General features: G+C 46.6%; 3 protein-coding genes across 3 annotated transcripts; all 3 read right to left on the reverse strand.

The window, feature by feature from the left end:
- Window positions 1-346: 346 nt before the first annotated feature.
- On the reverse strand, window positions 347-1,670 carry LOC106373484 (methyl-CpG-binding domain-containing protein 5). Its single transcript, XM_048744095.1, has 3 exons — window positions 1,352-1,670; window positions 909-1,034; window positions 347-825 (listed from the first exon to the last, which is right to left on the reverse strand). Exons 1-3 carry the CDS (start codon window positions 1,520-1,522, stop codon window positions 559-561), a joined length of 564 nt encoding a protein of 187 aa, XP_048600052.1. The 5' UTR covers window positions 1,523-1,670; the 3' UTR covers window positions 347-558.
- Window positions 1,671-8,723: 7,053 nt separating this feature from the next.
- On the reverse strand, window positions 8,724-11,222 carry LOC106373485. The gene is made up of 3 exons (XM_013813652.1): window positions 10,432-11,222; window positions 9,577-10,158; window positions 8,724-9,510 (listed from the first exon to the last, which is right to left on the reverse strand). The coding sequence occupies exons 1-3, from the start codon at window positions 11,220-11,222 to the stop codon at window positions 8,724-8,726; spliced, it is 2,160 nt and encodes a 719-aa protein (XP_013669106.1).
- A 192-nt stretch (window positions 11,223-11,414) lies between these two features.
- LOC111201739 lies at window positions 11,415-12,573 on the reverse strand. The gene is made up of 3 exons (XM_048743807.1): window positions 12,160-12,573; window positions 11,841-12,107; window positions 11,415-11,759 (listed from the first exon to the last, which is right to left on the reverse strand). Exons 1-3 carry the CDS (start codon window positions 12,571-12,573, stop codon window positions 11,415-11,417), a joined length of 1,026 nt encoding a protein of 341 aa, XP_048599764.1.
- Window positions 12,574-14,202: the final 1,629 nt, after the last annotated feature.

Below are 14,202 nucleotides of genomic sequence, written 5' to 3' on the forward strand. Positions count from 1 at the left end.
TATTTTATCAGTTCATCACAAATGAACGAGACTACAAGAGCATTATCTTGAATGACTTAGTGGCTCACCCTTTGGGGTCACTTTGAAACACCAAAATTTCTAGCAGTAAAGAGTTGCGTCTGCGGGAGTCGAACCAAGTCTATTGCTTGGAATTTTTATGCCCGAATATTCTTTCTCTGTATCACACTGTCGCATCACTAATCGTCGTCCAATTTACATGTTTGAAAGCAGAGACAACTGAGAAGAGAAGTAACAAGCCTGGGCCAACGCCATGCATCAACCGTTAGAATTCATACCCAACTAGTTACTCAAGGATTCTCTCAAAAGGCTATATAGATCGTTCAACAACGCAAAGGCAATACATCTAATATATTTATTGTCTTAGGAAAATACTAAGATTACAACCGAATTAAAGGGTTACTAAACAATCACCTGAGTATTAAATTAACCTGCATTGCACGCTTTAGACAAATGAATGGAAAATCCACGCTAGGATCAGTAAATACTAAGTAGATATAAATCTCTAGAGCGAGTTATTACATTTGGTGAACCAATCTTCTAAACCGACATATTTGCATTTGCGGTGAGAAGAGTGAAGGCTCTGTCCCAATCTTGGCTGACAGATTCTTGAATCTTGTAGTCCCCAATGAAAGGACACCAAGCTTCCTGTAAGCCGTTTGTCCCTGTCCAAATGACCTTCTCGGGGACATTCACAAAATCAAAGTCCAGCGGCATTGGGGGTGGGGGTGGGGGTGGGGGTGGCTGCTCGTTAGCCTTTTTGTTGGATTGGGTCAGCCGCTTATAGCTTCCTCGGTCTTCAGAACGCTACAAAAAAAAAAGGTGAGGTAATATAAAAGACAGAAACGCTGAAGTCTCATAAGAAAATAGAGAAAAATCTCTGAACTCACTTGTGATTTGGTGTCACTGTTGTTAACCGATTTCTTGTTTTTCTTTTTAGGCGTTCCGTGTTCCAAGTAGTACATCACCTCGGTCCTTGACCGGAACTTGCGATTTGTAACAGGTTCGTAGTAGAACTACATTACATAAAAAGGGAAATTAAAAGCATTTGCATTATCTTTCTTTCTTCTAAAGATGGGAAACAACATTACCATCAAATTAACATCCATTTAGAAAAGGATTCACAAAACCTATCCTTTAACTAAAAAAGGTAAAGCAAGATTATTTATGATAAGTCTCCAATAAGATGACGATAATCTGAAAACCGAAGACCAAATTTTCCAATTTTACTTGACGAATCTCGGTCATCAGTTTCTATTCCAATTCTAATCAACAAATAAACCAAAAAAAAAAACAAATTGAGGGGGCTAATCTGCAAATTTCGATCAAGTACCTTGTCCACCAAACCAGCTTTGGTACCGGAGGTTCGAACCTTTTCTTCGGTCGTCCAACCTGGAGGAGGCGCCCAGTTATCCCCCGGTGACGCACGCTTCTTCGGCCTCGATTCCATCGGAAGACTCAACTTTTCCGACGGTGGTTGGGCGTGATCTGTGCCGTTCGACATCCCGGAGCAATCCACTCTAGGTTTCCGTTAGCAGCAGGTCGATCGAATCGAACGGTGTCGAGAGGAATGAATATTCTTTATGTCGACGCTTTCCATTTTTTTTATTAATGAGAACCCAAAAGGGTAATAGAGACGTTGGGGCAAGCCCAATCTGATGCCCAACTTAATCTATTCATTATCTCTAAGACAAAGTTAAGAAAAGTTCCACATATTGAATGTGTAGAATATAATAAAATTTTATTCGATTAGTTTACCAATCCAAAAAACTAGGTATATATAATTCTATGAATCCATTAAAAAAAAGCAAATTAAAATTACTTATTTTTAAATAAATATCCAATATATATACGAGTATATAAAGAACCATATATTGCTGACAAAAAAAAGAACCATATATTAATTGTATAATTATTTTTATTCTACATGTTTAAAAATATATATTTTTTCTAAATTAATTATTAAGTTACTAAACATTTTAACAGAAAATATTTTTTATTTAATAATGAATTTTGGTTTAAAATATTTACAAAATTTCACTAGTAAAAATATCTGAAATAGCCACGTACTAGCCACGATAAAATCACGAACCCGAAGAAACCATGACTTTATCGAATCCGTGGTTAATCCGTAGCAAAACCAACCACGATATAGCCACAAATAATCAGTGGCTACCGCAGGCACGGTTTAGTCACTAGATTTTCGTGGCTAGGTTGCCATGTTCACGCTCTACCAACTATGCAAATATCAGTTTAAATGCAATGCTCAACGCTCCTTCAAGGCTATCCCAGCAAAGTCTGCATCCAGACAAAGTGAATGGACCTTTATGGTAAGTTGTTTACCTTTGTTATATGTTTTCTTTCTCATTATGCTTCTCTGTTTGTATTTACTAATTGTTGTGGTCTCTTTATCATGTTATTAGGTTCGATATTGGCCCTTCTGTCAATATATTTGTTCGCTCAACATGGCAGGGGTATTTCATGGGACCTTGGAGGAATTGGAGTAAAGTGCCTGAAGAGAAGAAGCAAATGTGGTGACAAACCTTTGTGGTTAGTGTTTGTATCTCTGATTGTAATTATTTTACATTTCCAATATCATTTAGCAAATCCATTCATCAATACTAATACTATTGGGAAACACAATTTAATGTGGTGGCAAACCTTTGTGGTTAGTGTCTGTGTCTCTTCCTTTGTAGCAACAGTACTATTGGGAAACACAATTTAATGATCTAGTCTACTTCCACTGGAAAAAAGAGATTAGGATAACAATATATGGACGCATCAGCACTAAGAAGAGGAAGAACAAGAAACCTGGCTACATTAGTGGTGAGAACTGGGACACTCTCTTGGCGTATTAGGCCGCAGAACCTGCTCGAAAGAAGAGCAAAACAGCTGTTGCTTGCCGCAAATCTGATCATGTCAAGCATAATGCAGGACCGGTAGTATTTAAGGATTGAATATAACATGGAACTTTTTGTCTTTATTTTTCACCTATCAACAATTTAACTACTGTTTTTGCCTTTGTTTTCCAGATGGTTTCCTCCGGTTCTCCACCTTACATTGAGCTACTGCGGAGGACACATACATGCAAAGATGGAACCTATGTTGACTACTGTTGTAAGACTCGATCTTGGGTTCCTCGACCCAACCAGACCCGCGGCCTTACCCATGATTCATTTTAACTCCATTATTTTCTAAGTCATTTCCAATCATTTGAGGTTTATATCAGTCGAACAAGACAAGTACAAACATAAGGTAAATCGGTTTCTATATTAACCATAAAATGAGATTCAATACATAGGTTTAAGTTGGACTATAGGTTATCATAAGTTCATTCCTAATCTGATCTACCCACACAGTACACAACTTCACATTGATCGAGTCTTCACGGCTCCTTGGTCTTACCACGATTAACTTCAGATCTTGAAACCACATACAATAACATATCAATCATAAACCGATATCCTAACAATCGAGTCTAGCCATGCATGGTTCGGTTCCCTTAGTTACTACCAAGTATCTACTATAATTCTACTCAAAATCAATCGACCCTAAGTTAGAGTTACTCCAAGTATAATCGCAAGCCAAACAAACCCATAACTGGATCGCCAATGATCCAATCCGACCACACGGCAAGGATCTAGGATCGATCGGTTCAGTCATAAGTCCGGCCAATGTGCCTAGGACTGTCTTACCTGGACCGGCCAAGGCATTGGTCCAAGAAACCGTGTAGAGACATGACACAACTGTGTAGCCTTTTAACCGACTAGTCCAATCGATCTAACATGCGGACGATCGGACCGTACTTGCATCCGACCCATGGCCATGGATTGCGATTTGGGTGGAACCGGCCTAAGCCATGGTCTGCAACACCATAACCCAAGCATCACACCTATTCGTACATATCGAGTGTTAGGGGATTTTTTGTGTAAGATCTTTGTGAGTACCACGAAACGATGGATAAGCTTGAGAATTCGTGAATTGTATTGAGAGTATGCAGGAATTGAGACTAAAAGAGATGTTTTATTGATCGTTTGAGCTGGGACTACAACAGTTCTGAGTAAGAACCCTAGTTCTAGCCGCCTAGCTCTAATCTCTAAGTCTTGAAGTATCGATCCCTTGCTCTAGGGTTTAGGCTCCCTTTATATAATTGTTTTAGGTCGGCATATAGTCGGTTGGAGTAGGTTAAATTCTTCCATATTCGGAAATATGGAAGGTTCTCCTTATCGGAAGTTTTCTTTTTCCCGGAGGAAGGGGGCGGTCCCTGGGACTGGACCCAGAATACTTCACAGCTGGGACCTGGGGCGTCTCCCAGCGGGGACTCAGAGGCCGGTGTCCTGCCTGGGGTCTGGAGGAATTCTATACCTGAGGTTTTTTCCCCAACAGTTTGCCCCTTATTGCTCGATTTCGTCATCGAACTCGGGGAATAACCTGTGCACTCATGTCAACGGAAGTTGCTCATTCTCAGCAGGCTTTCCCTAGGCAGGACATCACTCCAGTAATCCTGATATCCCGGGTTCCTCTCAGGCTGGAGCCACACTCTGAATCCGGGGAGGACCGGTTCCCTGATAACAGACCGGGGTCTGGCGCTATCTTCTTGAACAGCTGATTGCTTGTTGAAGATGGAGAAGCTCAGGGCTTTTGGCGGTGTCTTGGAGATGGCGATTTCCAAAGAAGAGGTCTGAGTACTTGAGCATGATGCATAAAGGCATGTCTGGATGCTTCGAAGGATACTATGGTCGACTCTTCTTTTGGAGGTATGTATCTTTTTGCAAAACTTCCTTTTTAGGGAGGATTTTCCCTTTATTTTGCAAAGACCGAGTTTCCTTTTTTAATGTTTTGTCGTTTATGCCAGAGATTCATTGAGATATTTGGAAACATCCCTATTTCCTTTTCCGGCTCTGCAAGGATGAGTGATCCGGATGTATATAAGGGCTCGCGATATCCTCTAATCGGCCTCAACCCAATTCCAGCGCTGACTTCCGGTTGAGAAAGGTAAATCCCGAACTGCTTGTGTTTCCGTCCTCACTCGTGGGTGGCCGTCCAAGGCCACGTCATCTTTTCACCGATCCTTTCTCATCTCCCATCCCTTCTTGGGGAGATGTTCCAGAGGCTGACAGCAAGGCGGTCCCGATGGCACCCCTGAGGCGGCGCCATTCCTGTTTCTTTGATGATGGTCCCCGTACCGAGATCCGAGAGGGAGACCTTGCTGACATGCGGAGGAAATATGCGATTCATCCTTCAGTGGGGATGAGGAGCCCGTCTGAGTTCGAGCGTGCTCCAGATGGAGGGGCGAATGAGATAGCTATTTATGAAGCATATCTGGAAGCAGTCTTCCGGGGTGTTATCCCTTCCCTTATAGGCGAAGTATCCTCTTTCTTTGGTTTCTGTCTTTCTCAACTTACTCCCCTTACTTGGAGGACTTTAATGGTTATCCAAGTACTTGGGGAACTTCATGGGTTTTCCATAGGGGTGCATGAGATTCTATACTCGTACTGCTTTGCCCCTCTGGTGAACAAAGCAGGGTTCTACCATCTCTGATCCCGTGATGGCACTCCTTTAGTCGAGGAACCTTCGAGGGGTATTAGGGGAAACTATCCCTTCGGAGATGGCTGGAACAATCGGTATGTATTCGTGAAGATCCATGAGCCTTTTGACTATCCTACGTCCTGGCGTACAATCGGTAAGTTCCTTTTGGGTTTCATTTTGGGTTCGAACTTTGAGTCTTACCGTTCCTTTTGGGTTTCATTTTTTATTGACGCCTGGTTCTTGCTATAAGATGTGTCTCGTCTGGTTTCCTTTGCTGGAGAAGCAGTAGCGAAGCTTATAATGGGAGTTCCTTGGTGATTTCGATGGGTGACTTTCCTGGTGAGCAAGGAGTCCTTGCGGCATAGCCGCGTTTGGGGTAAGCCTTCCCTTTTAGTTTTCACCTGATAGGACTCTGTTTTCTTACTTCCTGCATTGCTTTTTCCAGGGAACGTGGTGAGGCTCTCGGTGTCGGCCATTTATGACGAGCACCAGAAGGCCAAAACGTGGAAGAGGCGTCCTTTTTATACCCCTCCCCCAAGATTGGCGAGGGCCACTTCGTTGGTTAATGGCTTATCTTCCACCTCGTCAACAGGTGTTGAAGTCGTACTCAATCATGACCCATTGGGGGATGCTCACCGGAGGTTAATTGGCGAGGTGTTCTTTCTCCGTAGTCAGGTGCAGAACATGATGGCCTGCCGGGATCTGTTGATTCAGCAGGTGAAGGCATCGACCAGATGGGAGCTCATGAAGGAATGGCTGGAGAAGCGGGAAGAACATTGGGATCTTGAAGAAGAGTACCATCGACATCTGCTCCTGTCTGGAGGGATCGACCAGCAGTCGGGGAGTTTCTCCCGGGTCGCCACCCCGAGATCCGTCGTGGGGTCGCGATTCTCGGAGGAGCCTTCTTTCTGAATGATTTTTCTTTTCTTTTTTTGCTTCTGAAACTCTGGCTTTTTGTTGAATCTCCTTGTTTTGAATAATGGCTCTCCGTAGCCCCCTTTGGTTTTTGGAATAATCGGCTCTTTATAACTTTCTTTCTATGCACTCTTTCCTATTGTCTTGCATGCTCTGATGATAGTACTTCAAATTTTTAAGAGGATCTTCCCCGCCTGTTTCTCGGTTGGGGCGAGACTCGTAGTATATGATCGCTCCTTATCCTCTTTGTAGGTTAGATAACTGGACCCTGGAGTGAACCGCTTTTCTTGGGAAACGTCATGAAAATTCGGAGGTCATCTATGGATGTTGGGGTTGCCCCGGACCTGAAGATTACGCAGGGACCAGAAGGTAGCCTAAGAACCCGGAGGTTGCAGCTAGGACCTGAGAGATGGGCTCTGAACCTGGAGGTTTCAAGCTTTCTAGAATATGGACTCTTGGAGTCTGGAGGTTATTTTCGTAACCTGAAGGTCGCGTAAGGACCCGGAGGTCGCCTGGGAACCCGTAGGTTTTCCTTTAGATCCTGAAATCATGATTGGAGCCCGGAGGCTGTATGAGGACCCAAAGATTCTTCGTTAGATCTGGAGACCGTACTTGGAACCCGGAGGTTCTTGAGATCGTGATTGGACCCTGAGGTCGTGTGAGAACCTAGGGTTTTCCCTTAGATCCTGAGATCGTATCGGGACCCTGGTGTTTGTGTTTGGACCTTGAGGTCATATGGGAACCCGGAGGTTCTTAGAGATGTAATGACCCCGATGCGCCTTAGGCTAATTAGGAACCCTGATGCCAGATAGGAACCTGGAGGTTCTTCCTCAGATCTTTGCTTGGAACCCGGAGGCTATATGGGAACCCTGAGGTTTGTCTTTAGTTTTTATACATAGGACCCGAGATTGTATGGGGAACCGTGGGTTTCCTCTTTAGATCGCGGGTTTGTATATGGGCCTGGAGTTCCCTTGAGAACCCAAAATATTTGTTTTCGCAGGGACCGTACTCCACCTCCCTAGGCAAGACTACTACTGGTACCTGTTCGGATTTTGCATTCTGCCGCTCAGAAGCTGGCTACTATCGAGTTCCTATGATGTATTTTACTTCTGTAGGAAGTCACTGACAGGCTTAGAGGGTGCTGGTGTGGGTGTTATGACCCAAGTGCCGGGCTTTGCTGCTTTCCACGTCTGGATAAGCAGAGATTATGAGGTGCTCCTGGACTTTTGCACTTTTTCTCTCTGTATTTCACAGTACTTTTGCAAGTAAACCCAGTGTTCCCTGTATTGTATAGCACATAGTGTTTTAATACAGGTACTTTCACATGTGGTACTCTAGGACCCCGATGCGCCTTAGGCTGCACAGGGATTTTAGGTAGTTTTGACAGCATACTCAGGCTTGCGCATACCCATTCCTGCTTTATGTCTCATACCCATTTTGATTTTATGTGGGCGTGCCACTTTTTGACAAGGGTTGCTCAGGAACGGAGGTATCCGGAGACCTGATCCAGCTCGTATGCCCCTTTAAGTATAGTGATTTTCCTACTGCCTTTATAGTCGGAACTATTTTTTATTATAAGCTTTGTCTGGAGACGTTTAACATACATAGGAGTAGGAAATCATAATGCTTAAATAGTATATAGTAAGATAGTAGAAATCATGGTTCGGAGACCGTATTAAAAATGATAGGCTTTGAGGTGCAGGGCGTTCCAGCAGTTGGGTTGTATTTTACCTTTGCAATCATGTAGCCTGTAGGCTCCTGTTCTCCGCACCTCGATTACCTTATAGGGTCCTTCCCACCCGGGGGTGAGTTTTCCTGTCATTTTTCTGCTCGTCGTAGAACCCAGTCCCCTTGCTGGAAGGTTCTGGTTCTGACTTTCTTGTTGTACGTCCTGGCGACGTCTTGCTGTTATGACCAGTTTCTTAGCCGAATGGCCTCTCTCTTTTCGTCGAGTAGGTCGAGGCTCAGCGTCATCAGCTCATCGTTCTCTTCTTGAGAGGTAGACCCTGAGACTGTTGTTCTCACGTGCATCTCTGTGGGTATTATGGTTTCAGAGCCGTAGACTAGCGAGTAAGGAGTTTCCTGCGTCGTCGTCTTGGGAGTGGTCCGGTAGGCCCAAAGGACTCTGTGCAGTTCTTCCGTCCACTTCCCGTGAGAACCCTCCAATCGCTTTTTAAGCATGTTGACCACGGTATTGTTCGTGGATTTGGCTTGTCTGTTAGACTGGGGTGTCAGGGTGTGGCGAAGGTAAGCTTTATGCCCTAGTCCTTGCAGTGCTCCTTGAAATTGTGGCTCGTGAACTGCGGTCCATTATCGACGATGATCTCATGGGGGACCCGGAAGCGAGTGATTACGTTCGTCCATAGGAATTTGCGGATCTGGAGGTCTGTGATCCGGCTGAGTGCTTCTGCTTTGACCAATTTGGAGAAGTAATCAGTGACTACCAGAAGGAAGACCTTCTGCCCCGGCGCCATAGGGAATTTTCTCATTATGTCCATGCCCCACTTTCTGAAGGGCCACGGTGAGCTTATGGACTTGAGGTTTTCCGGAGGGACTTTAAATACTGGAGCGTGCCTCTGACACTGGTCGCAGTGTTTGGCTTGCTGGTTGGCGTATGCGGCCATCGTGGGACAATAGTAGCCTGCTCTTTTGGCCCTGAGCACCAGGCTCCTGCTGCTAGAGTGGGACTCACAATCTCCTTCATGTAGTTCTACAAGGATTCTAGCGGCTTCTCGAGGTGTGACACATCTCAAGTACGGCCCTGAGAAGGATCTCCGGTATAGCTTCTCCTGGGAGATACAATATCTTGCGGCTTGCTTCTTGATTTTTCTGGACTCTTTGCGATCTTCTAGAAGAATGTCATTCTCTAGGTACCAAACTAGGGGAGTCATCCAGGTTTTGCCCTCTACGATAGCGGAGACCTCTTCGGATTGGGGTTCCTCAAGGGTGGCTGGCCATTGAAGCACATGCAAGGGTATGCTCATATGACTGTTTGTTTCGAGGGCGGACCCTAGATTAGCCAGGGCATCGGCTTGCGAGTTCTGTTCCCTGGGGATTTGAATGAGCTTGCAACTCTTGAATTCCCTGATTAGTCGCTAGGCGACCGCCAAATACTGGATCATGCTGTCGTCCTTTTCTTGGTACTCTCCGTGCACTTGGTTGATTATCAGCTGGGAGTCACCGAAGACCTGAATGTTTTCTGCCCCCATTTGATGGGCGAGTGTTAGTCCTGCGATTAAGGCCTCGTACTCGCTTTCGTTGTTGGTCGCTTTGAAGTTGCATCTTACGGCCCTTGAGGCCGTGTTCCCTGTCGGCGAGGTAAGCAATATTCCTACATGGGCTCCTCTGATGTTGCTGGATCCATCGACATGCAGGACCCATTCTCCTTCTTCCTTTGTTTCGCTTCGGAGGCGTTCTTCTTGCTCCAAAGCTGGGAGCAAGATAGGAGAGAATTCGGCCACAAAGTCTGCCAGGACCTGTGACTTTATAGCTGTGGCTGGTCGAAAAATCACATCGTATTCCCCTAGTTCCACAACCCATTTCGCTAGGCGTCCAAAGACTTCAGGCTTGTGGAGGACCAGTTTTACGGGGAAGGAGGTGACGACCACGATTGGGTGAGCCTGAAAGTACGGCCGCAACTTGCAGTGGCGACTATCAGGGCTAAGGCCAGCTTCGCTAGATCGCTGTAGCGGGTTTCTGCATCCAGGAGAGCCTTACTTACGTAGTAGATTGGTAGTTGCTTGCTTCCTTCCTCGCGTACTGGGACGGCGCTTACGGCGTGCTCCGAGACTGCTAGATATAGCAGCAGGACCTCAGCGACCAGTGGCTTGTATAGGAGAGGAGGAGTGGTGAGATACGCCTTTAGCTCATGGAGGGCGGACTCGCACTCTTCCGTCCACCCAAAAACCTTTGGGTTTTTGAGGGTTCCAAAGAAGGCTAGAGATTTTTTCAGAGAGTCTGGAGATGAACCTGCTCAGGGCTGCCATTCTTCCCATTAGCTTTTGGACCTCCTTGACTTTCTTCGGGGAAAGGATCGAATGAATGGCCCTGATTTGCTCCGGGTTGGCTTCAATGCCCCGGAGGGTTATAATGTACCCGAAGAACTTGCCGGAACTGACCCCAAATGAGCACTTAGCTGGGTTGAGCTTCATGTTGTACTTCCGGAGAGTGGAGAAGGCTTGCTGCAGGTGAGATATGTGATCTTCAGCCTCTAGGGATTTGACCAACATGTCGTCGATGTAGACCTCCGTGGTTCGCCCTATATGGTCCGCAAACATCATGTTCACCAGCCATTGGTAGGTTGATCCCGCGTTCTTTAGACCAAAGAGCATAACTTTGTAGCAATAGATCCCTCTAGATGTCATGAAGGACATCTTCTCCTGGTCTTCCAGATGCATGAGTATTTGATTATAGCCGGAGAACGCGTCCATGAAACTCATCAGTTGATGCCCGGTTGTGGCATCGACCAGCTTGTCGATATGAGGCTGAGGGAAGGGGTCCTTTGGGCAGGACTTGTTGAGGTCTGTGAAGTCTATGCAGACTCTCCACTTCCAGTTTTTCTTTTTGACTACGACCACGTTAGCTAGCCATTCCGGGTATTGTACCTTGCGAATGAACCCCGCGCCGAGTAGGCTTTTGACTTCATCGTTGATGATTGCATCCCTTTCGGGGGCAAACTTCCTCCTCTTTTGTCTGACGGGTTGATGTAGGGGATCTACCTGCAGCTTGTGCATGATGATCTTTGGATCGATCCCGGGCATGTCTGCGTGGGATCAAGCGAAGCAGTGAGAGTTAGACCTGAGGAAGTCTATTAACCTCCTCCTTAATCCTTCGGTCAGCTTGGAGCCGACCTTGAGATGTCGGGACTGGTCCCCTTCGATCAATGACACGTCGTCCATTTCTTCGACCTCCGGTTCCTCGGTGTGATGAGCCGGAGGGTTGCCCTGTAATTGCTATAAGACCTTGGTCTTTCCCTTCAAAGTAGTCTGGTAGTAGGAGCGGGAATATTCTTGATCCCCTCTGATTGCTCTTTTGCCCCAGGGTGTAGGGAATTTCACCATCTGGTGAAGAGTCGAAGGGACGGCTCCCATGTCGTGAATCCAGGACCGTCCCAGGATCATGTTGTAGGATGAATCGCAGTTAACAACAAGGAACTTGGTTGACATGTTGAACCCTTCAGCATATACCGGGAGGGTCACCTCTCCGGCAGTCTGCTTGACTTCTCCGCTGAACCCAATGAGTGGGGTTATCCTCCGAGTTAGAGCGCTTTCCTTCAGCCCCAGATCCTTGTATGCGGCCTAGAAGATGATGTTGTCGGAGTTTACATTATCTACCAGTATCTTTTTCACCAAGCAATTCACTACAGTGAGCGATATGACCAGGGCGTCGTGATGTGGGGTGAGAACCCTTTCCTGCTCCTTGGCCGTGAAGTTTATTTCGTCCGTACCCAGGAGTAGGCGTTTCCGCTTGGCTGCCTCTAGGCCGTGCTTGGCGTTCCAAGTGCTCTTATTTGCAGCCGCGTGGCTTATACCGCTGGTTTCCGAACAGCCCGATATGATATGGATCACTCGGTCCTGTCGAGGTGGTGAGACGGGAGCAGCTTCAGTGGGCTTTGCCGTTGTCTCCTTGCTTAGATGGCTCTTGGTCTTTTTCGGAAAGGAACTCTCTGAGGTGTCCTTTCTTAAGAAATTTGTTGACCGCAATCTTCAGTGCGACGCAGTCCTCCATTTTGTGACCGTGGTCTCGGTGGAAGCCGCACCAGAGGCCAGGGTTCCGGAAAGAATCATACGCTTTCATCTTCTGAAGCCACTTGACCTGTTGGCCCATCTGCCGCAGAACATTGATCAGCTCCGGCCTTGAGACGGAGAGGTGAGAGATGTCTGGCCACGTAGACACTTCCATCCCTTTTGTCTTCTCGATTGACAGGTTCTGGTATCTGCCCCAGTTTCTGTTCCCGAAATCCCTGGTTGGTCTTGGAAAGGGTTTCTCGTCTCGTTCGGTTCGGTCCAACTTGACCGCCTTGGGGTCTTCCTTTAGCTGCGCCTTAGCGCGACTGGCGACATCTTCCTCCCATTTTACATGTGCCCAGGCTCGGGACAGAACGTCTTCCATGGTCTTGCACTGATATTTGGTTAGTTCCTTATAGAGGTCCCCATCGGAGAGCAAACCTCTCATGAAGGCAGATATGGCAGTGGGGATGGTTCATTTAGGAATGGCCACCTTCTCTTGATTGAAGCGGGCTATATAGCTTCACAGGGGTTCCGCCCGATGCTTGAGGATTTCGTAGAGACCATCAGAGGTTTTCTCCAGGTCCTTGCTGCTGGCGAATTGTTCTACAAACTTGTCGCTGAGAATAGCAAAGGAGGCTATGGACCTGTAGGGTAGGTTGATGTACCATTGCAAAGCGGGTCCGGTTGGGGTTGAGCCGAACCCTTTGCACATGGTAGCTTCGCGCGACTCCTTTGGGAGTGCTACAGCGAGCATCCTTTGTTTGTATTGGGCGACATGATCGTTCGGATCGCTGGTGCCGTCATACGCCTTTATATTGGGAAAGGAGAACTTCCTGGGCATCTTGATCAGGGTGATCTCATCCGTGAAAGGAGTGTCAGCATAAGAATCGGGGTTGCTCTTCCGGATGGGGGGAGCTACCCCTGGGAGCCTTTCTACCATGGATTGCATGGCGTCGAGCCTCTTGGAGAACATCTGCTCCAGGTAAGCAACCATAGGAGACTCCGTTTTTTTCTGTTCCGTCGGGTGCTTCCTTATCAGGTTCCGGCTCAGATTCGCTGTCTTCTACGTCGTAGGTCTGAGCACCCTTAGCCTTTTCGCGCGTTGCTGCGTCTCCTTACGACGTCGTAGGCGGGGGAGTCGTGCCTGTCCCAGAGTTAGGTGTTTCCAGAGTTGGCATGGGTCGGATCTAGGCCCGAAATCGACGCTTTTTGTTACTTCTCGTCTAGGAGGTTTAGATTCTCCGATTCGAGCTGGATGAGCTTTTCGCCGCTTTGCTCCAGATGCTTGGAGTGTTCTTCGAGCTTCTCCTTCAAGCTCTGGACTTCCTAGGAGAGCTCGGGATTCTCCTTAACCTCTATTTGAGCTCTGTTTAGCTTGGTCACTTGGCTTTGTATACCGCCGAGTTGCCTTTAGAGCTCTGCTTCTCTTGGAGTAGCTTCGGGTAGGTCGTTCTGCTCATCCACCACCATTATCACATAGTTTAGATTTCTCCCCTCCTTCTAGCGCAAAACTGTTATGGGATTTTTGTGTAGGATCTTTGTGAGTACCACAGAACGATGGATAAGCTAGAGAATTCGTGAATTGTATTGAGAGTATGCAGGAATTGAGACTAAAAGAGATGTTTTATTGATCGTTTGAGCTGTGACTACAATAGTTTTGAGTAAGAACCCTAGTTCTAACCGTCTAGCTCTAATCTCTAAGTCTCGAAGTGTCGATCCTTTGCTCTAGGATTTAGGCTCCCCTTATATAGGCTTTTTAAGTTGGCCTTTAATCGGTTGGAATAGGTTAAACTCTTCAATATTCGAAAATATGGAAGGTTCTCCTTATCGGAAGTTTTTTTTTTTCCGGAGGAAGAGGGAGGTCCCTGTGACCGGACCTGGAATACTTCTCAGCGGGGACCCGGGCGTCTCCTAGCGAGGACCTAGAGACCGGTGTCCTGCCTGGGGTCTGGAGGAATTTTATACCTGAGTATTTTTCCCCAACATCCAGAGAGATTGCATCGCTCTTACG

The sequence above is a fragment of the Brassica napus genome, chromosome C1 (genome assembly GCF_020379485.1).
Source record: "Brassica napus cultivar Da-Ae chromosome C1, Da-Ae, whole genome shotgun sequence".
In the NCBI taxonomy this organism is placed as follows: Eukaryota; Viridiplantae; Streptophyta; class Magnoliopsida; order Brassicales; family Brassicaceae; genus Brassica; species Brassica napus.